The 24,341-nt window shown below is 44.6% G+C and overlaps 1 protein-coding gene across 1 annotated transcript in view; it reads left to right on the plus strand.

The window, feature by feature from the left end:
• Nucleotides 1-10,590: 10,590 nt before the first annotated feature.
• Nucleotides 10,591-24,341, plus strand: part of MAML3 (mastermind like transcriptional coactivator 3) — a gene marked incomplete at both ends in the record, with an annotated part of 434,127 nt that continues 420,376 nt past the window's right edge. The window contains one exon of the mRNA XM_079701944.1: nucleotides 10,591-11,064. Coding sequence (XP_079558070.1) covers nucleotides 10,591-11,064 — 474 coding nt within the window. The remainder of the gene's footprint in view (nucleotides 11,065-24,341) is intronic.

Raw genomic sequence — 24,341 nt, forward strand, 5'->3', positions numbered from 1 at the left:
CAACAGTGCTTGTGTCAAAAAAACCCCAAAGTTTTTAATGACTACAGATCTGTATAATGTCCATGGCTGGAACTTCATTTTAACCAACAGATGCCATATTGCTTCTACTTTAAGGTTGGGTGACGCTGACCCTTGCCAATCAGCCTTTTCTTCTTGTCTTTTTGCAACATCTGTCAGTTACTAATCCACCGATGGTGAGCAGAACTGGATCAATAAACTTCCCCTGTCTGAGCAGCCATCACTTCATCCCTGTGCCTTGTCTGTTCCTTATGGCACCTGAGGTATTACACGCTTTTTCCTTTTCCCATGCTGAAGATTTTCTTTAACAGAGAGTTGGCAGGAGGGGATGCAGAAGAAATGAAAAGCATGGCAGCCAAAGCTGAGACCTTTGTTTTAAATCTCACAGGCGCTAACTAATACACTGATCCTAAAATGGTCACATTTCACATTCGATGATTTTCTGGCCTCCCCAAAAGCCAACGTATAACCAGAGGCATGACTGGACCAAGGTATGTGGATGCCTGGATAGGTTAATCATTTGGTGGACCTTGAAATCACTTTGTTTGGCATTTACTCAAAGAAGAAACTGGGGGTAGCAGAAGAGGTTCCATCCTTAGTAGCTGTTCCCCCTCCGTAGTCCCAAACTTGTATACCCCACTCAGTAAGACAAAACCCTTGTGGTACCAGGACATACCCTTCTTAGCAGGCAGATTATCCACCGTCTACCTTTGCATGACTCTAGGGTCTTGCAAACCCCACCCCACCACTACACCAGGCAGATGATGCTAGCATGCCTTTTAAACATGCACAGTGCTCCCCCAATGTATTTCTAGACGATATGGTTTTCTCCACCTCAGCGCACACTTAGTTGGGTCATCCTTATACCTGCCCAGCTCAGAGAAAAGAAGAGAAATTTGAGGAAGCTGACATTAACAAGTGGATCACTAAATTTTGGAGCCAAAGTTAACCAATTCCGAGCCAGTGTGAACCAGAATTTGGTGACATCAAGAAGAGTGAAATGATAATATGTGTGTGATGGGGGATGAAGATTGGGTTGGGGAGAGAAGGAGAGTTTGCCAGCAAAACAAGATGAAACATAAAACTATTTTCAAACACTTTTTAGCCGTGGAACCCTTTTTTCAAAGGCAATCTTACTCCAATTTGAGTTGAGTTGAAGAGCAGCCAGGAACCAACCAACTCCTCTCCCCGCCATGCCCAGCCCCTGAGGCCCCTCCCAGGGAATTCTTAGGGCTCAACATGGCTTTAAAACTGCTGACCTAGACTGTCTACTAGAGTGACAGTGAAGAATGTACTTTGCTCAAAGACAAACTGATGTTGCTTAGGCTTTGTTCCAGTGTTAAAAAGGGAGCGTTCAGCTGAGGAACAGGCAATATTAAACTATTAAGCAGATAGCTTTGGGCGATTTTTCATCAGACAATGAAAGTGATGCTTTGTATACTTAAACTGTTGTATCTTATTATTTTTTTACCTTTTGAATGGCATGTGTAGAACGGTAAACCTTCCCTTAATATTGGCTGTCATTCTGACTAAGCTTAGGTTAATTTTTTTTCCAATCCCCTTCTCACAGGTTTTGTCTTAACTGTGACAAACCCATTCCTATGACTCCCTCAAACTCTGGTCAATTAAGAGCTGACTACAGGGCTTCCCTGGTGGCGCAGTGGTTGAGAGTCCGCCTGCCGATGCAGGGGACACGAGTTCGTGCCCCGGTCCGGGAAGATCCCACATGCCGCGGAGTGGCTGGGCCCGTGAGCCATGGCCGCTGAGCCTGCGCGTCCGGAGCCTGTGGTCCACAACAGGAGAGGCCACAGCGGTGAGAGGCCCGCGTACCGCAAAAAAAAAAAAAAAAAAGCTGACTACAATTATGTTAGCCTGTTGTATGATTTATCTTTCCTTCTCTCCACTAGATTATTAAGCTCCCCTGGGGAGGAAAATGTTTCTGTTCAAGTATGCATCCCTTGCATCTAATATAGGACTTGTCAATAAATATTTGCTGGATGGGTGACAATAGCAGCAACAGAAGGGCTCCAAGACACCACCACCAACAACAACAAAACACAAAACTGAATTCAGACAGGTGCATAAGACAGAGGCTTTGGAGTTGATTTGGATACAAGTTATGTAAACTCTTTAAGCCTTCATTTTCTCACCTGTAAAATGGGGATAATAAGATGGTGGAGGGGCTTCCCTGGTGGTGCAGTGGTTGAGAATCTGCCTGCCAATGCAGGGGACATGGGTTTGAGCCCTGGTCTGGCAGGATCCCACATGCCACGGAGCAACTAGGCCCGTGAGCCACAACTACTGAGCCTGCGCGTCTGGAGCCTGTGCTCCGCAATGAGAGGCCACCATAGTGAGAGGCCCGCACACTGTGATGAAGAGTGGCCCCCGCTTGCCACAACTAGAGAAAGCCCTTGCACAGAAATGAAGACCCAACACAGCCAAAAATAAATAAATAAATAAATTTAAATTATTAAAAAAAAAAAAGATGGTGGAGTTACACCTTTCTCAGGCGTATAGTTGTAATCACCTTAAAACCCTTACACCATCCATGAAGTGAAATAAATATACATGGTGTATTACCTTCCTCTACTGATTCTGAGCAACTTCCCTCCCTCCCTTTTTCATTTCTGAGCACAGAAGAAAGAGATGGAATACACATATACACACAAAACTGAGAGCATGTAGTTGAATTCATGTTAGAGCACATTTCGGCTAATTCTAGTTTACATACCTCCTAGGGTTGTTGGGATTATTACGTTGGTTAACACAGGAAAAGCCTTGCCTAATATCTGACCATGGCCATGGGTGTACAGTAAACATGAGCCATTCCCCTTGCTGACAGACAGCTGATGCTCTGAGAGAATCTGTAAGAGGCTGGCTCTATTCCATTTGCCTTTCTTGCACCCCTGCACCTCTTTAAGCCAATTTATAGAATACCTCAAACCCCTGAGAAACAGCCTTTTGAAAAAATAAGCCACACCTGACTATGATTTTCTTATACCGCATTCAAATAGTTTCTACAGAATGGTAGTGCAGTCTTCCTCTCCCCGGGACTGTTGTTGAGGACTGGTCACAACTCCCTTTCCCATTTTGTAATTTTGGTAAACTGAACCGTTCACTCTTTCATTTACTCATGATCTCTAATGCAGTTACGGAGCTCTGTCATGGCCGGGCCCTGTGTTAGGTCCAAAGACTAATAGAACACAAGCGAGAGACAGACAAGTAGATAGACAATTACAATATGATGTGATAGTATAAGTGCCAAGACAGAGAACTGCACATAATTTTCAGAGTACCAAGAAGGTGACTAACCCAGAGTTGGGGCTGAGGCAAGCCTGGCCAAAGACAGCCTTCTGGAAGAATTTCTCCTTAGCTGAAACCCACCTAAGCATTGCAGCAAGAGCCTTCTGTTAAAGTGAGATCTGGGTAAAAGTCAGTGATCTTAATTTCATAGAAATGTAGACCCTTAAAATTAGAAGGAACCTTAGGGACCTTCTTCTAATGTCGTGTTTCTTCAATAGTGTGTGTGCTCTGGGGGTCAGACAGCCTGGGTTCAAGTTCAGACTCTGCCACTCTTCATCTCTGGTTTGGGGAAAGTTCCTTAAGCTTTCTGTGCCTCAGTTTCTTCACCAGTGAAGTGGGGGCCTAATAACAGAACCTGCAATAGAGCAAGTTTTCAGTTATTGACCATTAAAATTATATCCTAGGCTATTGCTGATCACCAGTAAACGTTTACTACAAAAAAGTACAATTTTTCAGTTCTTTGATTATTTGTTAAATAATTGATTTTGAAGTTAACAATTTGGCTGCTGATAGGCCTCAATAAGTAAGAGATTTTATAAATATTTTCCCCAAATTTCAGAGGTCTTCAATGTCTTACATGGAAGCCAGACCTTGTTCAAGGCGATGCCTTGTTATCTCAAACTACTTAGCACTGGGAATAGAGGTACATGTGAAATAGAACGAAAGGCTTTTAAAAAATTTGTCTGCCATGGACTTTAGATAACTTTCTCCTAATAACCATAAAACTATTATATACATATTAAAATACATGAACAAGAAAATAAACCCCATTAATTCACATTCCTCTCAAATTTATGACCTGGTCTAGAGCTAAGTAAAGCCTTTTGTAATTAAAAAGTGAAAATTAATCACATAAACGGGTCTTTATTTGTTGTTGTTGGCTGAGTTGGGTCTTTGTTGCTAGGTGTGGGTGGGCTTTCTCTCGTTGTGGCGAGCAGGGGCTACTCTTCGTTGTGGTGTGCGGGCTTCTCACTGCGGTGGCTTCTCTTGTTGCGGAGCACGGGCTCTAGGCGCACAGGCTTCAGTAGTTGCAGCACGCGGGCTCAGTAGTTGTGGCATATGGGTTTAGTTGCTCTGCGGCATGTGGGATCTTCCCGGACCAGGGATTGAACCCGTGTCCCTTGCATTGGCAGGTGAATTCTTAACAACTGCATCCCCAGGGAAGTCCGTGGAATCAGGGTCTTGTTAGGAATATTTAAATACTTAAGGAAACAAACTTTTGAAACACCCCTTGTCCATGGGGATGTCACCTACATACAATTGGTTTACAAGGTAGAAGGAGCTCATTAAAGTAGCTCTAAGAGGCCAGTAATTGTTAGACTAGATAGAGTGCATGCCTCGAAAGTTATACAACTCTAAATCTTTAAAGATATTACATAGTTAAGATTTTCAGTTAAATAATTACTGACCTTTCCCCCTAATAAGGAGGTTTTATTATATAGAGATAGACATTAACATGACACTCAAAGTACTAATGCTGAAAAAGTCTAGTCACATTACCCCTTCTGGGATTTTTGCCTTTGTGTTGCTGCTTCCCTACTGCTTACAGGTCAGAATTCAACACATGCAGTTAAGGTTAGGGAAGGGTCTTGAACCCTGGGTGCTAGTGATCCTGGCAAAGCAGATGGTAAGGGGAGTGTGGCCTTTGTCACAGACTACCTGCCCAGGCAATTGTGAAATTAAGTGGATTTACAACTACCTTCGATATTTACTCTCTCCTACACAGAGCTTTCTAGAGTGTGTTTCATTCTGTGGGAGATAACAGGACTTTGGTACCGCTAGGCTAAACAAAGTTAAACATGCTTTGTTGAAAGATTTCTTGCGGCCTTCACCGTGGTAATGAATCTTCGAGAGAGAGATGCAGTACAGATCATCTCCTAAACTTACTTGACTCAGAAACCTTTCTGGTGAAACATCTTATAGGACCAGGTTCTTCAGAACACGCTCTAGAAAACAGTGTACTAATACATCTGCTGCATTGCCAAAGTAAAAAGTGTAATCAACTTGAATCCTTTCAATGGTAGCCTGGTCCCAAGGATAGAGTCTAGACTTCTGGATGGCCTTGCACGGTCTGGCTCTTGCTTTTCTCCCAGCCTTGGACTCATTTCTAATCACACCCTCTCACACTCATGCTCCTGTGAGAGGAAACGAGTGTGGATTTGCTGAAACAATAGGTCTCAGAGCCTTGCTCCACTCTTTCCTAGCTCCCCACTTCGTACCCTCGACCAACCTTAGCTTGGCTCATGTCTACCCAGTTTTGAGCATGAGTTCTGGAGAAGCCTGCTTAGACCTCCAAGCATGCACTTGAGGCCTCTTTTACGTGTTCCCATACCCACTTCATATTCGTCCCATATTAGTCCCTGCATCTACCGCCCTGAGTCTAGTTGGCCATCATTGAGGTTGGGACTGTGTTCTTCTTTTTTTTCTCTTTATTGAAGTATAGTTGATTTACCATATTGTGTTAGTTTCATGTGTACAGCAAAGTGATTCAGTTATACATATATATGTATATATCTATATTCTTTTTTTCAATTCTTTTCATTATAGTTTATTACAAGATATTGAATGTAGTCCCTGTGCTATATACAGTAGGTCCTCGTGTTTGCCTATTTTATATGTGGTTACTGTGCATCTGTTAATCTCATACTCCCAATTTATCCTTCCCCTCTCCTGCCCCTTTGATAACCATAAGTTTGCTTTCTACAGTAAGTTTGTTTTCTGTCTGTGGGTCTGTCTTTGTATTGTAAATAAGTTCATTTGTACTATTTTTTAGATTCCACATAAAAGTGATATCATATGATATTTGTCTTTCTCTGTCTGACTTAGTGTGATCATCTCCAGGTCCATAGGGACTATGTTCTATACACTGTCATGCTGTATTCCCAGTGCCTACCACAGTGCCTGGCACACAGCAGGCCATAACTATATTTGTGGAATTACTGAAGTGATAGCTCTCGTTAGATGGTTGAGGGCACACCCCACTGCTGCTAGTAAGTCAGGACTGCCTGGGCCCACTCTGTGGGTACATATAAAGGTTTGCTTACCCGTAGGTGGGCAGCAGGGGATTCCTATTCTCCCTTGGTCACCAAGTATTCTTTAGGGGACAATTAGGAAGCCAGTGCTATTGATCCACATTAATAGGGCTGCAGAAGTGGCACATACACTGGAGTTTCTACACAGAGAACTCTTTCTTGACTCTGAGACACTGAGCCCTATCAGATGGACATGGAAGGATGACGCAGAGTTGACCTAAAGAACAGGGAATCTGGTTCAACTTCTTAGAACTGCCAGCTTTGGCTTAGAGGCAGAGCCTCAGGACAACCTGGCACATGTACCTCTTCATCCAGCCCTTCTTCTCCTTGGCATCCAGGGAGATATCATCAAAGTCTCGGGATACAACCACGTAATTTCTTTCTCGTCACTGCTATGGCATCTCAGATTTCTTCGCCATTCTAGAGCAATAGCACTCATGATGTGTCCATAGCTCCCATCCGGAAGTTTGGCTTTGTAGCAGGCTCACATAAAAGATAAAGATGGTCGTGATACCAGAGTGCTTGGTAGAGAGAAGGGACTAAACTCACTTCCCCAGAACATGGACTTCTCTATGACTTTCAAGGAGTATTTTACGATGGTGACCAGCAAAGCTGGCAACCTTATAAGAAGATATCATGAGAATCTAGAAGTAGCCAGTATAAAAGCCTTTGCTTCTTCTAAAGGCACTGGAGTAGATAAACATCTCTAATTCAGGGTAACTTGCCTATGTTGCTCAAGACTTAAGTCTTGTTCACTTCCTGCTTTTTTCTTCTAATCGTCCTGCACAGTTAGGATGGGGTTTCCGACCTCAAGTGTGTCACAGTGGAAGACTTACTGCACAGGTCAATTTCCTCAAAGACTCCCCCCACCCCACCCCCCGCCCCTATTCGCCATCACACAGCTTCACAGTCCTTCTTCTCCCCACATTTCAGTCTTGGAGCTCATGGCTGCCACTCCCACTATCTTGACGAGATACAAGATTGATGCCGTGTGTGTGTGTGTGTGTGTGTGTATGTACATATACCCATGAACAGTCAGCCAGCCTTTTTTTGTGTGTTGTAGTCCACTCATGCACTAAACTCGGGCAGCAAACTATACTGTGGCTGTGCAAGAGTAGCTCCACTTGTCTTCGGGGAGCTCTAGGGTAAAGCCACAAAATGTGTTCTTCCACCTGCTCATGCCCCGAAAGGAAGGATGCAAATTCTTGTGTATTTTTGGCTTCCTTTCCTCATAGGAGAGGTAAACAGCTCAATGGGAATGCATGTTGCTGCTATCGTTGGAATTTTTTTTTTCAGAATGACAAACTCTCAGTGAAGAGTTAAATTCTGAGGCATAGGAAAAAAGCTAGAATTAGAACCCAAGTCTCCAGACTAAAGACTCAATGCTCAAGACCCTCAAACTTGCTGCCTCTGTAAATCAAATTGCAATCTTGTATGGGTGATATAGGTGCCATGGGGTAGGAGGAGGGCTAAGAATTAGACTCTAGTGCAGAGAGAGGAGAGTGAATGCAGAGTCATAGCTTCCTCTCTGCAGTGAAACCATGTGTTTCCTGAATTAACACAGACATTATTTAGTGAACATGTGCAATAGACAAAGGCCACTTCATGATGTCTTTTTCTTATAATTTCTTATAATTTTCTCTATGTTTTTAGAATCAGAACTGACTTTTTGCTATAGAACTCAGTTTAATTTCCTAACAGACTTGAAAGAGGGGCAGTTAGTTACGATACACAAAGTTGTATGGTAACTAACTAGCCCTCTGAAAAAGTATGGCAACGTCAGTGAAAGATACTCTTTCACATTGGGTTCACTGCTTAGAGGTAACCTCACACCATGCCAATCAAGATTTTGCTGCCCATTTTACCAGATAATTCAATGGATGTTAAAGATATAGTTCACCATATAGACCTGATTAATTGAAGAAAAATATAGCTTCTTATTGCTGACACTATGAGGTTAGAAATAGCATCCTATGCTAATCTGCAATGCCAAGAAATGAAGATGGTTTAAATCAGATCTCATGACTAATGCATGAGATCCGAAGTTCTTTTATTCCTGGCTATTTTAGAAAACTGAGGTGTATTTTTACCCAAAAAACTAATTCTATAAGATTTATTGAGATAATACAAAATGCCTTATTATTAACAGCTCACAATCAAGATTTTTGTCCTACTAATGATCACAGAAACAGTTTCTCCATTTTAATTTTTTCAAAGTTACGTATTTGCAATGGGTTAAGTCCAGATTCAAGGATATTATATTTGATCCTTAGTTGTTGTTAGTGGGTTTGTTTTTTTTTTGATACTCAATATCTGGGGAGATGACAGAAAGTTTAGATTACTTTCTGTGGTTGTTCTTCCATTTTAATTGTACTTATTGTGAATTCATTTAAACAGAAAGATATATCTAGCAATAAAGTATGCCTGTCATATTTGATTGTTTTTGTTATGACAATTATGAAATACTGTGTTTTTCCTATAGTTCTAATCCATGAAATCTGCAATCTTTCCACTTGATTTACGAAGGACCCTTAATTACTGCTGTCATTAGCACCTAGTGTTCAAAACAGTCTGTTAAAATGTACTGTTCGTCTCACCTCCAAGTCCCTGCTTGCTTTATTTTAATTTTTTTCCAAGGGTAAGTAAAACAATAATTGCCCTAATAGCAACAATCATTATGTACAGCGAATTAAATAATATGCCAAGTTTTTTGTTGCCTATTTCTTTTTGTTCATAATTTGGCATTTGTGTGTTAAGACTGGCCTAGAGTTTGAACAAGTGTCCACAAGCAGGGTTACTACTAGCGAGGACTTATTACCTGGGTTTTAAAAACAAGCCACTCATTTGTCTTTTTCTTTCCACATGGATAGGGATAACAGACAACTGCTGCGAAGCTTCAATGTTTCTGCCTGGTCATGCACAGTTCTGCAATATAATGTATGAACGTATAACAACAACTTGGGATCACTTGATACCTCGTTTGGAATAAGGAAATTAAATCCAGCCAGGCGCGTCCCCACGGTCGTCCGCGCGCACACACATACACACACATACACAGGCGCGCGCGCGCACACACACACAGGCGCGCGCGCGCGTCAAAAGTTGATTCATTCCCGAGATCCCCCAGAATCTTTCTTTTTCTCTTTTCTGGCAGCGCCGGCTTCCCAGTCCGGGTGGCAGTGAGGTTGGGGGCGTGGGAGGGGCGGGGAGGACGAGCAGAGGGAGGCGGGAGGCGGGAGCCGGGTGCCGGTGCGCGCCGCGCCCGCTCCTGCCGGCGGAGAGTCCGCGCCGGGTTTTGCGCCGTGTCCCGGGGCTTGTCTCACGGCCTCCAGCCGCCGCCGCTGCCGTGTTTACTGAGCTCGCGCGTCCTGATATCACTCCGCTGGCATGGAGGAGGAGGAGGAGGTGGAGGAGCGAGAGGAGGAGGAGGAGGAGGAGGCGGCGGCGGCGGCGAGCAGTTGATCATTGTGATGGTGGCAGGAGCAGCGGCGGCAGCGGCAGCCCAGCCGAGCGTTAGGGGCTGCTCTCCGCGCGGCGTTTTGCAAAGGACTTCACCGATCTACTTTTGCAGTCGCCTCGGACTGTCCATGTGTTTACTTCCCCCAGCCCGAGGATTCGATATCTAGGTTCCTGTGAAATGCAACTGAGCAGCCAAAGTACTTTGAGAACACGGGGCGGCATAAACACCAAAACTTTTTTTGTGGAAGGAAAATGCAATAAGCAAGCTTGCCGTTTTCCGATGCGGTGTGGAGTGAGTGTGTGTCGCGCGTGTCCGCACTGGAGGCATATGCTTGTGTGTGTACATGGGGTGTGTTTTTCGGTACGTAGGGAGAAAATGCTTGCCAACCACCGGAAATCTCCTGGAATTTATTAGAAAATAATGGATTATAAAAAGAAGGCAGGCGAAGAACGGATCTTCCCTTGAGTTGCAACCCGATTTGCTGCTGGCTCAGTTTGTTGTGATTCTTTTTGTTGATAGGTGTCTGATGGTATTCTGATAACACCCCGCTTTTTTCCCCTCGAGCTTTACAGTTTAAAAAAAGGAAACAACAACAACAAAAAACCACCCCAAAATCTCTCCCCCTTTTTTTCGCCCGGTCGGGATCGCTGTTTCCATCCATGTGCTTGCGTCTCCCCCGCGTTCCACTTAAACTATTTTAATCCTTGGACCCAAGGAGGAGGCTGATAGGGGGTGGATAAAAAAAGTTCTTCCAAAATAGTGTGCCCGGGGAGCAGGATGGGGGATTTCGCAGCCCCCGCTGCTGCCGCGAATGGCAGTAGTATTTGCATCAACAGTAGCCTGAACAGCAGCCTCGGCGGGGCCGGGATCGGTGTGAATAATACTCCCAATAGTACTCCCGCTGCTCCGACTAGCAATCACCCCGCTGCCGGCTGCGGCGGCGGCGGCGGCTCCGGGGGCCCCGGCGGCGGCTCGGCGGCCGTCCCCAAGCACAGCACGGTGGTGGAGCGGCTCCGCCAGCGCATCGAGGGCTGCCGGCGGCACCACGTCAACTGCGAGAACAGGTACCAGCAGGCTCAGGTGGCGCAGCTGGAGCTGGAGCGCCGGGACACCGTGAGCCTCTACCAGCGGACCCTGGAGCAGAGGGCCAAGAAATCGGGCGCCGGCACGGGCAAGCAACAGCACCAGAGCAAACCCCAGCAAGATGCGGAGGCTGCCTCGGCGGAGCAGAGGAACCACACGCTGATCATGGTGAGGGCGCGCTGGCAGCGGGCACGGGGCGCGCGCGTGGGGGGCGCGTGGAGCTTCTTACACGGGGGGCACGGGGATCTGATTTGCACGGCGGGCGAAGTGGGCTGAAGCCGAAGGGTTAACGTCAACTTTTGTGAGGTAAAAGCTGCCGTCGCCGCTACCTGTTCATCTGTCAGGGTTGTCAGATTTGGGGAAGAGGGGGCGAGAGGAGGAGAAGCCAGTCACGACTGCGAGGGGCGGAGGGAGCCTGGAGGAGCGTCGGAGTGAGGCCCTGGAAAAGTTTTACCTCCCTCTCCCTTTCTTAGATACCGATTTGAAAGAGTGAACCCAGAGTTGAAACCTCGCTCCTCCCCTTCACCGCTCCCCACCCCACCCCTCGCCGGGCCGCCTGGGCTCCCCAGACCGGTCCCCCTTCGCCCACCCCTCTCAGTACGTCCGCCGAGTGCAGGGAGAAATGGATGCTGTCGCAGATTCTGGGCGGGCACCAGGCCCTCGAACCTGGGGGGAGGAGGAGGAGGAAGGGAGATGCTCTCGCCTCCTCTCCCCAGCTCACCCTCTTTGGGCTGAGAAAGTCTGAGAGTTTTGTGAATGAACTTTGAGGTGGGTGAGAAGCAAGCGAAGGTGGCTGCGCGCGCGCGCGTCCACGAGAGCGCGCGCGGATGCGGGGCGCGAATGCGCTCCCTCGCAGCTCGAGACCCCGGGCCGGCCCGGCAGGTGGAGCGGCTCCGAGGGTCGCGGCACTCGCCGGGGCGGGAGGGGAGAGCGACGCCCTGGGCTTGCGCGGAGAGTCCCCGCCACGCAACTTCGCCAGGGATTCTCTCCCCTCCTCCTCTTAAACTTGCTTGCACAGAGCTTTCTCCGCTGCTCTCCCGCCCCGCTCCCCGCCAACTTTCCGGGCCAGTCTGATAAGCCCGGAGGAGTGGAAGGTAGCGAGAGGTGAAAGAGGCTTAAATGGCTGGGTGGGTGGGTTGGAGGTAGGAGGAGCAGCCAATGGCTTAACTTCTCCGGGAGGAAGGGGCAGTTCCCACCCCCTAACCCTGAGGGTAGAATCCTTTCTCCTATCTCCACTCTCCGGTTCTTTTGCTTTCCTTTCGTGGGGGGGAGCCGGAAGCTTGAGAAAGGTGTCTGCAGCCTCCTCCGCCGCCGCCGCCGCACGGCCCGGATTTGGGCTGCGCGCGTGTGCGGAGTGGGGCGGGCGGTGGGAATCCGGGAGCGTAGCGGGGCCGCGCGCCTTCTCGCGTTTCCCCTGCAGACCGCACCTCGATCGGCGGCGCGGGAGGCCCTCTTGTTGTGCGGCTTATAAATCGCGCACGTCCCCGGTCTGGGGGTCGTCGGCGTCGGAGGTGGTGCGGGCGCGGGCTTTCGCTGGGCGTTCCGTGACAAAGAGCCGGCTTGGGGGAGGGGAAGAGGAGAGGCCGCCGCGCTCACTCCGCACCCTCCCCACCTCCCCCCACCCCGCACGTGAAGAGGAACAATTTGTTTATCTTGGGCTTCAAGAATCCTTCCCTCCTCCCTGCTCTCCGAGGCCGCCTAGCCCCTCCTCCCTCCCCTCCCTCCTCTCCCTCCTCGGCGCGATCCTGCCCAGTCCCGCCGGCAGCACCTTCCCTCCTCCCTTTCCTCGCCCCCCCCTCGTACTCCTTTTCCTCCTCCCACCTTCCTCGAGCCCGCCTTCCCCCTCCCTTCTGGAACGCGGCCGTGGGGGAGGGAGCGGGAGGCGCTTTGTCCGCCTCGCGGCCCGGCTCGCCCCGGAGGCTGCCCGGCTGGGAGGGGCGCTGCGCCCCGAGGCCCTGCCCCTCCCCCGCGGCCGCCCCCGCCCCGCGGGCCCGCGCTCCCCACCACCCCCGCCGCCGAGCTAGCCCGGAGCGCGAAGAAGAGGCGGACTCGGTGGGGAGGAAGAACGACGGTCACGGAGTCAGGGAGGGAGGTTCTCGCTTTACAAACAGGAAGCCGAAAACCACTGACACACTGTAGCTTTTCTGATTGTACCCGGAGGCGGGGTCGGACCTGCATCTTGACTGTATCTCGCATTCCCTGCTGGTACCTATTTCTCTCCGGGTCCGCGCCGTCTCCCATTCCCCGCCCCCCCTTCGCGCTCTGCCACCAATGGGGAGACTCACTTCGTGAACCTAAGACTCAAGTAGTATTTGAAAGGCGCTGAGAATATCGTCGTTGCCTGCTCCACGCCCTCTTTTCCTGTGTTTGTACGCCCCACACGCTCGGATTGCGTAGGAATGGGCTTTTCGGGAGGCTCCAAAAATCGCAGTCCCACGGCCTCTCTCCCGACCTTTGGGGATGGAGGACTGTTGTGGCGTTACCTCGCCAGCTGAGCAGCGCTGGAACAAAAAGCCGGTGCCTGGTCGCTTTTGATCGCGGGCGAGATCAGTAGAGTTTGCGGCCGGAAAGTTTTAGCGTTTGGGTTGTGTTCTTTCGAGGGTGCCATATCTGCCCTGGGAGGGGTAGTGGGGGCACTCTGGGTGCGCGCGCCTGGGTTATGATACACCCGCAGGTGGGAGCAAACCCAGGGTCCTGAAGTTACCTGGAAGGAGGTAGCAAGCCCAAGCCAGAGCTTACTTTTGAAAATGAAAAAAGATAGTGCTTACTTGAGTGGATGAGACCGAAGCAGTAAATCTCATGGTGAATCCCAGTTCAGCAAGTTAACAGACTTGAAAAATGATTGCCTGAAAATAATATTTTTCTATCAATTTTGTGAAAATAATTTAGCGTATCGATTATACCGATGTACAGGAGTATGTTCTAGCTTTAACTGTATTTCACATATGCATCTCCCATTGATATAAGTGGTCCAAGTATGTGTGATGAAAATAAACAGCCTTAAACCTTAAGCAAAGAGTTGCATGTAAATTCTAGGTACCACAAAAAAGAAAGGAAAAAAGTTAACATCCTCCTCTACAAGTTATTTTTCCTTTAAAAATAGTTTAAAATTGTACATTGGCCCCTGAAATGAAAGAGTATTTTAACTTAGCCTGTGTGTGAGATAAAATCTTGAGAACAGGTTGCAGAAAACCACGTTAATCTTCCTTTTTTTGAATTAGCTGCTGGATTTTAGTTGGGCTCTGGGAGGGAGGCGGGGCACAGAGCAATTATAATTAGTTCTCAGATTGAGCTATTTGGAAACCCCTAAAGAAAAGCCATAATCAACCAGAGGCAAATAATAATGATGGTGATGATAAAAATAAAGATGAATAGGATTCTTTTCTGTTTTATTGCTATTGTTTACCTTCTGAGGGCCAGTATGTCCAAAGTACTAAATATTGATTAGTTCTTTTTCTGCTTGGCTTGGATTAAGAAGGCAGTCTAATCAAGGCTTTACCTCTTTTGATTTGTTTTCTTATACATTTACAAGCATAGGCATGAAAAGCAAACAAGCAAACCAGAAGCAGGGTGGGTGAGGTGAAATAGAAATCTTCCTTTGGCTCCAGGCTGCTGGGAGGGGCCTCGGTTTTGTGTGGGTCCGTAATAGCCTTGTTAGAGAGTGGATAGCCCAGGCCTGGGTTGGAAGCTACATTACTTCAGGTGAAAGGTAGTTTCTGGACATGTAGTCAAATGACTCTCCCCACACACACTTTCTTTATTCAGAAGGGTCTCCCCCTCCTCCCTTCCAAAAGAGTTGTTGCTGAGAACTACTGATTTCACCTATTAGAGAATCTCATTGAAAAGGTGTCTTTTCCTAAAATAGTTTTAATTTGTGGTAGCAGAATGAGACATTGTTCATTTTCTGTACTTAAATCTGAAGTCCTGGTTAAAATTTTAAGATAAATTCCAACTGACAGATTCATTCTCAAGCCAAAGACAGAGTGGCTTGACAAAGGTGTAATCATTCAGGCATACCAAAAAGCATGACAGTGCAGTCTTCAGAATTTCAAAATGGTGGTAGTCTTACTTGACCTGGATAAATTCCGTGTTCTCATAACCTTTCTACTTCATAGCGCCATCATAACTTTCAGAGTGTGCTTAATTTATACACAGCTTAAAGACTGTATGAATCCATGTGATTCCTGCTCTGAAGAGTTTACCACATAAAATTCATTTGACAATAAGCATATTAAACGCTGAGTATTAGAGAAAACTGCAACCTATCCAAAATGTTCTCGTCTACTTCTGGAAGAGATCCAGGAAATGTCAACATACTAGTCCAGGGCTAAAACTCCGTATAAATGAATCCGGTTTCCCATTTCTTATCCTGTTGAAGGTAAATTACTGGCTTTGTATCCAGGTTTTTTGGCAAGCTTGTAATGTCAAACCATTTCTAAATCTTTCCTATGAACCTTTTCTTTGGCTTATCCTGTTCTGCTTTCCTGGGTGATAGGATTGATAGTGTCCCTTGAAAAACCTTCCATAGCCCACACAGGGTGTGCCTTAAGTTTGTGAAAACTTTTTGGAATTTCATTTCCCTGTGCTTCACAAGTGTTTGTCTTTTAATTCTCAAGAAGCATTGAACAGAAACAAAGCTACAATACATGTTTAATTGTGTTATGTATGTACTTTAGTTGTGGTACATTTTATTTAGTAATGGGCAGCCAGCGATCAGAAAAGTAGAGGCATAGTTGGTTAATCATTCATCATAATCTACAAAATGCTCTTCAGGCTGAGTTCCTTTCCCAGGGAATGCTGAGTTTTCAGGCAGATGGCATGTTTGATACTTTCTATCCACTTGCATTAGAATCATAAGGGCTAGCTTTAGAATCTTTGGAGGTTTTCTGCCACTTGATATGAGGAAAATGAACAGTCCCCGGACAAGGTGTACTGACATTTCTGTAAGAAGGATGAGGATTTTAGACCTTAAAATGGAGTTACATAGAGTTATTTTCTAAATACCTCTCTGAGACCAATATAGCCAACTGTTGTTAAAAAGGCTTCCTGACAAGGTTTTTCCATTTGGTTGAGATAAGAATGGGGGAATCTCTCCCTCTTTCTCATCCGTGCTGCTACTATAGGAGGAATCTAGTATGATAAGCCATTCTGCACACTACGTAGTAGTTCTTGGATATGTCTGAAGTACTTAGGGTTTATTTAGTGTCACTTACAGAGTTTTACTTGCAATCAGTGCTCCATGTGTATTAATTAACACTTCTGTACTACATTCTTGAGCTTAAGATGGCTAAATTCTGTCATCTTTTTCCACATTACCCATCATAGAGAACTGTGAAATAAATCAGACATCAAAGTCTCATAAAAAGGAACATATTTAAAACTCAGTCCCAAGATTTTCATAATATCTGCCTTTTGATTCTCCCAAATAGCTTTGCATTTTTCACTCTATTATTCAGAGGCTGATTATTGAGTTTTCAGATCCAGCTGTTTGCCTTGTTTTTCTTTCCGCCTCCTGCTGCCAACCTTTTGGTCTTTTCACTGATCTTTAGCACTTTTACCAAAGAGTGGGAAGAAGCAATAAGAAGAGAAATTTAATTTTGGTGCTTCCTCCTCTATAACTAATGAAACAATTGGATAAGATACCAATTATTTTGGAATAATTATGGGTTTGATTCAGTATACCATTTACTCTTCATTAGTGAAAATCATAGAGAATAGACTGGATTTTAAAATGTCATTCATTCATTCAGTGATTCTGGTACATAGTCCGTAGTGCTTCATGGAAGTGAAAAAGCTAAATCACACTCTTGCATCCAAGACTTGGACAGCGTAGTATGTTCTTTTTAGATTTTCAGTATTATTTAAGCTAGGTTTAAGGGAATAACAGGTGTTTGTTTTTTAATCAGCATTAGACTTGATGCCAGTGACTTCTCAACAGTTTCAGGCTGAGTTATTCCCCTTTCCTGTGACATTTTCAGTAAAATAGTATGCTTACTTCCGTGTTGTTTCAAACTAATTTGACATTGCAAAAGAAGCTGATTTACAGATGTCTGCGCCAAAGTTATTGGATCCCCCAAATCAAGTTTTCATTTAAAAAATACAGCATGCTTTTCAGACAGACACATTCAAAAATTCACTATTCATGTTTGTGAGATGGAAATGGAGCTTTTGGAAAATCAGCTATCACCAAAAACTTAGGAAAAAAAAACCAACCTTTTTTTGTTGTTTAAATCTAACAAAGTTTAAAGAACTAAAGGAATAAGAGTGGATAAAATCACTCAGAAGATGGAGTTGAGGGTCTGCCGTCTAATGAATACTTAAAGATCATAAGGTTCTATTCCGTGGGTCAGAGAAGGCGCACACTTTGTTTTAAAAGTATACCTGGCTATTCCATCTGTTAAACAGTTGAGGGGCTTTTGAGCTGTGGATAAGCAACTCCATTTGGGAAAGAAACACGGTGTTCCCTTAGGGCCGCCATACACACGTGCATAGAAAAAGCCGTTACTACTATGGATCAGTGCTTTTTTTTTTTTTTTTTTTTTTTATGGCAAGCTGTGCATTCTGTTCTTGGGGGAATTTAATAAAAATCTCAAAAGGCCTTCAGTACTTCCTCTGACATAAGGAAAGTGATTTCCTAAGAATAATTGAATAGACACCTCTTTTAATTATATTGGACCTTCCATTGGTTGGAATGACCTTTATGCTGAGTAGAATCTTTTAAAGTAAGAATAACTAACATTTATCCTCCTTAAGCAATGGCTTAACAACCATAGAAAACTTGAGCGAACTCTTTAAACTAACAACCTCCAGAATTTCTAACTCCTGAAGTCTCCATTCTGTTGGGTAGAGTATGGTTTTGTAATGTTTCACGTTATGGACTCTCAGTCCTCAACACATTTCACTTGTGCTTATGTGTGCGAAGACGATTTTTAGGATACATTACTGTATCATTTCTTTCCTTCCTTCTCACAAGATCTTTCTCAACCTCCAGAAAACCCATGGCAGGGCCAGGGCTTCTTTCCCTTCAAAAGAAAAGGCTGAAGTGCTGAGTCTATTTGTGCAGATTCAACCTGAGTCGTAACTGTGACTCAAAAGGATTGCATAGCTCTAAGACAAGCTCTGCTAGTGCCCTTCATTCTCACAGTGGTGGGTTATTTTTCTTTCTTTGATTGTTTGTTAGATGCTGAAAGTAACTCAGTGATTGAGAGTGCATCTAAAGGGACTGGTACCCAGTAAAGGACTTTAGGAGCTCTAGTGGTAAGGTAAGAGAGGCAGGGGGTGAGGATTTTGGAGGCATCTCCTGGAATGGGTGGCAAAAGAGGTGATTGGTTTTGCTCATTTGGGGTAAACAGATAGTATCCTGGCACCTTGGGAGTTTATGGCGATAACATATGCTTTTAGTAGTCTATTCTGAACCTGCAGACCTTACTAAAACTCAAATATGTATTTTTCAGAGCTAATGGCATTATTGTTTGTATTCCAATATCTGGGAAAAAAAAACATTTCCTAAAATATTTCCATGCTCCTTTAAATGACTACTTCTGCCATTTAAATGGATTTACCATAGGATTCCTTTAAATCAGAAATTCTCAATCGGTGGAGAGTTTGCCCCCGCCCTGAACATTTGGCAACATTGGGACACATTTTTCAGTTGTCACAACTGGAGGGGTGCTACTGCTGTCTAGTGGGTAGAAGCCAGGGAAGCTGTTAAACATCCTACAGTGCACCCACAACAAAGAGTCAACCTGTCCAAAATACCAGTGTTGCTGTTCTTGAGAAACCCTGCCGTAAACAAGGAGCTCCCCTAGAATGTTGAAAGTACAGAGTGTGGCTTTCCTCACAGCTTTTCAAAAACACTCTTACTACTTAACCGGGTGGAGAGGGGAGGGGAGGTAGAGAGTCCCTGGGAAGAAGTCAAAGCGCCGCCCGCCCTGTTGCATCTCAGCTCCGGCCATGGGACAGTCTGGCTTTTCACTTCATGTTGGGAAGGTGAACAGTAGTCATTCTTTTTACCTCCTGGAGCGATTGTTTGGCTCAAATGAATTAATATATGTAAGAGTCCCAAAGACTTGATGGTGCTACACAAAGGCTAGGCTTATTTTTATGAATTACTCTCCTATCACTTACTTGCTTGCCTCCCACCCAAGTGCAGACTTAGAGTGATTTGGGGCTTATTTCACTCAGGCATAAGCCAAGGTCTCATGGTGAGGGCTTGAGCAACTGCTACATATTGGACACTATTTCTAGGCATTGGGGATACAGTAATGAACCAGGGTCCTTGCTCTGGTTGGACTCACAGCAGAGCATCATTCATGTTTCAGATGAGCTGTATAAAATGGTCTTTGTGGTTTTATGAGAACGTGTTAATGGAAGTCATTAATAACCCAACATTTAGGAAAATCCCAAGGATACTAAATGCTTTGTATCTTCTTGCAAGCTTTCTATAGCTTTCTTGCATTGCTTTCTAAAGCAACATTTATTTCACTGTCTTTCAAATAAAATCACTTTGTGGAGGGGAGGGGGTTAGTGGTGTGGTGGAGAATAAGATTAAAGGATGGTTGTTAAAAACGAGGCTGATGATCATCTTTCTTTCCTTTTTTTGGACTAGGTAACACTTGTAGCACCATAATCACCTCTTGACATCAAGCTTTTAGAGGAAATTAGACAAAGAGAGGGAGCATTTAGAAAGAAACAAGCAGAAAGATGCAGGGACTTGAAAACCATGTCACATGAAGAACAGTTGGGAGACCTGGAGGTGTTTAGTCTGATTTCAGGAATGATATGATTGCTTTCTTAAAATATTTGAAGGGCTGTCATGTGAAAAAAGGATTAGATGTGCTCTTTATGGCCTCAAGGGGATAAAGTTAGGATCAGTGGTTGGCGGTTATTAGGAGTAAGGTTTGGTTTAATATATTAAAAAAACAATTATATGAAAATGGAAGCTGTTCACAGATGAAATGGGCTGTGTTGATGAGCGAAAATGTGCCAGCAAAAGTTGTTCAATTAGCTGAAATGTTGGAGAATAGATGACATCTTTTTTAAATTATAAAACTTTAAAACAATATAAAAATAAAATACCAGTGAAAAGAGGATAGGGCCTTTGTGTCTCTTTAATCCTCCTTATATCCTCATGATAGAAAAAGATCGAACTGGGAATTCCCTGGCAGTCCAGTGCCGGAGTTTGATCCCTGCTCAGGGAACTAAGATCCCACAAGCCACGTGGCACAGCCAGAAAAAAAAAAAGCAACAACAAAAAAAGACCTACCTGTACATGGGAGGAACTCCAAATATTTGTGGAATAAGTTGCTCAATGAAAATGAGTAGATTAAGTGACTTGGTTCCTCTTCCTCAGTGTCTCCCCTCTGCCCCCAGAAGTTATCAAGAGAATCTCTCTCTCCAGACCTTCTTTTTTTGCTCACATATATACTATATAGTGTACATCACCACACACCACACGTTAGTTTTCTCCTACTTGAATGGAATCATATTATAAATGTGGTTCTGAGATTTACTTTTTTTTTCCACATAATATATTTTGGAGACCTGTCCAATTCGATCCACATAGATCTTCAACTCGTTTTTTAAACTGTTATATAGCATTCCATAATAAAATGTTCCATAATTTATTGAATGATCCCTTATTTCGAGAGACTCTGGTAGTTCCTCATTTTCTGCCAATTAAGCCTTACTTAATTGCAATAAACATCCTTATCCATATATCCTTGTATATGTGAGCATTTCTGTAGCACAGATTTGGACTTTTTTCCGTACATGTACTATGTATAAACAGAAGAAGTTGGCCAACAAAATCTCTTAATCTAATATTGTTTAACATAGACCTCGAATCTTATTACACCCTATTTTAGGGCAAATGATAATTGTGTCTCCTGAAAAATACGGCTTAAAAAAAAAGAGTATCAACTCTAGCGACTGGTGTGTGTCTTTGCAGTCTGTGTGAACACTGTTACTTTTTAAAGGCTGTATATCTGGCCACACATCTTACACGAATGACTTTCTTTTCATCTGGTCCCAATGACCAAGTGAGTAGGAGTCTAGTTAACAGCTCCTGTTCATGCTGTGAAAGTGGGAAATTCACTGTCTTGAACAAGTTTGTAGTTCTCTTTACCTTTCCTGAGCTTTGTGTTCCCCAGGCCTGCATGGCTTTATGTGTCAAGTGTGTATCCATTGGTGATACAGTACCTGGGGTGGCAGCGGGTGCGCCTTTGAGTGCTCATAAAAATTGCAGGTCCGTGAGTTGCCACTTCCTACAGGTTCAGTTACCCTGACTAATCCAGTCATCTGTGTAACATGGTAATAACAACCTGCTGACCTGACCAGCTGTAGAAAATGCTTCAAAATGGACTTGCCTCCACAGTTGCCTTATAGTGTTTGTTTCCACAGTGAGTCCTATCAGTTTTCATTACACACAGGTGCTGAAGTGGTCTCAAGACCGCCCTCCTTCAGGCTTCTTGGTCATTTTGATTTACCTCTGACCTGGCAGCTGCCCTGCCGCGCGATACGAAGAACTATAGTCTATATTTTTACGGAGCCGGAGGAGTTTGGCTCTAGGATCTACGCTCTTGGCTACAACATTATTCTGCCTTCACCTGACTGAAGCGTTCTCTCTTGAAAAGGGTGAGTGAGCAGCTGCCTATTCTAACTAACCATGACCTCCCAAGGAGCAGTCGTCACCTATTTGAACTTCCTTTAGGTTTTAAGATTGGTTTGAACAGGAGCCCACATGAAGATCCGTGGTGGTGCTGGTCCTTGGCTGGCCCTTGGCTGGCCCTGCTGTTTTCTAACGAGGATCCCCCCACCGCTTTGCTGTCTCTCGGCCTCACATACCTCCGGCCTCATGTGTCCCTCTTTCCTCGTCTCCTTTACCACCATCTCATGCTTTACCTTTGTCAAGTGACAGGAGGACCTGGAAACTTGTACAAAATGTAGGTGGCAGTGATGTGAACAACAGAAGTAAACCGAGGGTGGAGATGTAGGTGATTGGTGTCAACTTTAGAGGTCATTCTCTCCCAAGTGATTCCAATAAACCACGCACTCTGCTTCAGCTGATGACCTAGATACAGAGTAGCGGCAGCCATTTTCTGCCATTTAGCTGCACTGCATAGCATCTTAGTGGGAAAAACCCCTTTGGCCTGCTAAGCAAATGCAGCTGTGTGCTCAGTACAGCCTTTAGGGGAGGGGGCTTCCGTTTAAAGACAGCTGGATAGCTTCTGCTTCAGTAGTTTACATAGCAAGAGTTGCTTGGGCACATAAAATAAGAACCTTTCTCCTAATCTTGCAACTAGGCCAGCCAGTACCATCAACGTAGATATTCCTCAAGTTGCTGCTCTGGTCACGCAATACAACTTCAACCTTTGACTCTTCTGCTGACAGCCAAGTTTAAACAGTGAAGTTTAGTTTTTGCTAGTCTACTGTCCCTCTGAGGAGTGTCATCTGACTTTTTTTGTGCTTGCTCCTGATTTTTCCTGGATCTGTTTCTTTCATTTCTAGCACTAGAATGTCTTCTTTGAAGGATTACTTCCACATATGTATAAGGTGGACAGCTGCCTTGCATTTTGCCCCAAGTATAACATTTTACCTTTACATGATTGTAGACAGATAAATGCTTCTCTGCTTTGAATATTAGTTGTTTCATAGCTATCTGATTATAGTTATTAGATAAAAACTGCTTTCCAAAGGCTGGTGAGATTACAGCTATGCTGCAGTAAACTTCTAATTGCTAATTCCTTTGAAAAGTATTTTCTTATTTCTCTTTGAAAGAGTCCAGAGATGATTTGGAACAGGTAATAAATGCTTAGAATCAAGTCTTAACTCATTATTTATGGAGTTTTTAAAAAACATATCTTACGAAAAGGAAATGTTTCAGACCTGTTTTTTTGAAGAGAGTTCAGTAACTATGGACATAAATTCATTCAGAGGTATATCTGGAGGTTAACGTTAGCATTTATGCAAAGAAATCGGACATTTTATCAGAGCTGGACAAAATTTTCTGGATACTAAGTAAAAGAAATAAAACTGCTTTAATGGTTGGTTCTTGAGTTTTGGTTTCAGAATGGCTAAGCGAGTTCCCAGCGGGGGTAAAACATACATCCCCTAGGCCCACTCCCATCCTCTATTCTGGGCTCCTTTCGTCCCCAGTTCTAATCCACTGTGGCATTTCAGTCCGTCCTTCCTCCCGGCCTCCTTGACAAGAAATGTGGCTGCAGCAGTGGCTGCCTTTGCAGAGCACGCAGGTGGTGTTTATCTTTAATCACTTCAGGTATTTCCTCACAGTGGTGTGTGCAGATCAGCACCTCCCTGGCTGTAACATTCTCTTACTGTTCACATCCTGCAGTAGCCCTTTCCTGCGAGATCCTCTGGTGTTGGGTAAACAGAGGTGGTTTATATAAAGAAGCAGCTTTCTCAGTTTAGAAGTTGTTGCAGCTAAAACGGTTGAAAATGTCTTTTGCAGTTTAACTGGGAATTCCTAAATGGTTTGCAGCTGCTATTGGATTTTTAAAAACATGTTCAAAACACGTTCGTTTTCTTCCATGAAGGACGGAAACAATGACTTGAGATTTGGATTTCATGCTGCTGACTTCTCGGAACCTATTGAAGGACTATTTGAAAAAGCTGTTTGTCATAACACTGGATGACCATATCAAAAAAAAATCTTGGGGGAGGTTGTATATGTTAGAGTGGAATAGGTCTGGAGCCCACGATGAACTTTGACCATGTCATGGTAACTTGGAGGGTGGCAAAGTAGGCTAAACTGGTACTTTGGGGATCTGGGAAATCTGGCACCCCAGCTACTGAAATTCAAATGGACTGTTGCTTTTTTTTTTTTTTCCTTCAGTGTTTGATCCTGGTCTTAGATTGAAAGGACTGATATGAATCATTCAAGGGCTTTTTCTTAACCTGAAGTTTGTGGTCTGAGATTCCAGTTGGAACACTTGGAAATATGTAACAATAGTTTCAAGGAAGGGAGCTTAATAATAGTGTGTGCCTGGGAGAATCATGTCTTTGTTCCCTCTTCTGAGGTGCAGGTTGTCTGTGTTACTGGTTTGGTAGGCTCCGTGTTTATCTGTGGTCTGGAATGTCAAAGGACTGCCAACCTAAGAATTGTTTGCTTCCTTCTCTACCCTAAAGTGATGGTGTTGGAGTTTCTCATATTGGCTCATGGGGGCGGGGACAACCATATATGGAAGAGGGAAGGGAGATTGGCCGGCTTTGGTATTCTCATCCTTTCTTCCTAATGCCATTTTCATTACTCTATTAACAGAGAGTAGATACGCTGAGTAATTATTTATGTCTGTCTTTTCCTTCACAGTGTAATGCACACTTCACTTGTTTTCTTCAACTTTTCGTAATCTGTGTGTTCATGATACACTGAAGAGCAATCAATTTGAGAAGAGAGATAATTAGCTTTGACAGACTTAAAGAACTGA

This window comes from Hyperoodon ampullatus (assembly GCF_949752795.1).
Source record: "Hyperoodon ampullatus genome assembly, chromosome: 1".
Lineage (NCBI taxonomy): Eukaryota > Metazoa > Chordata > Mammalia > Artiodactyla > Ziphiidae > Hyperoodon > Hyperoodon ampullatus.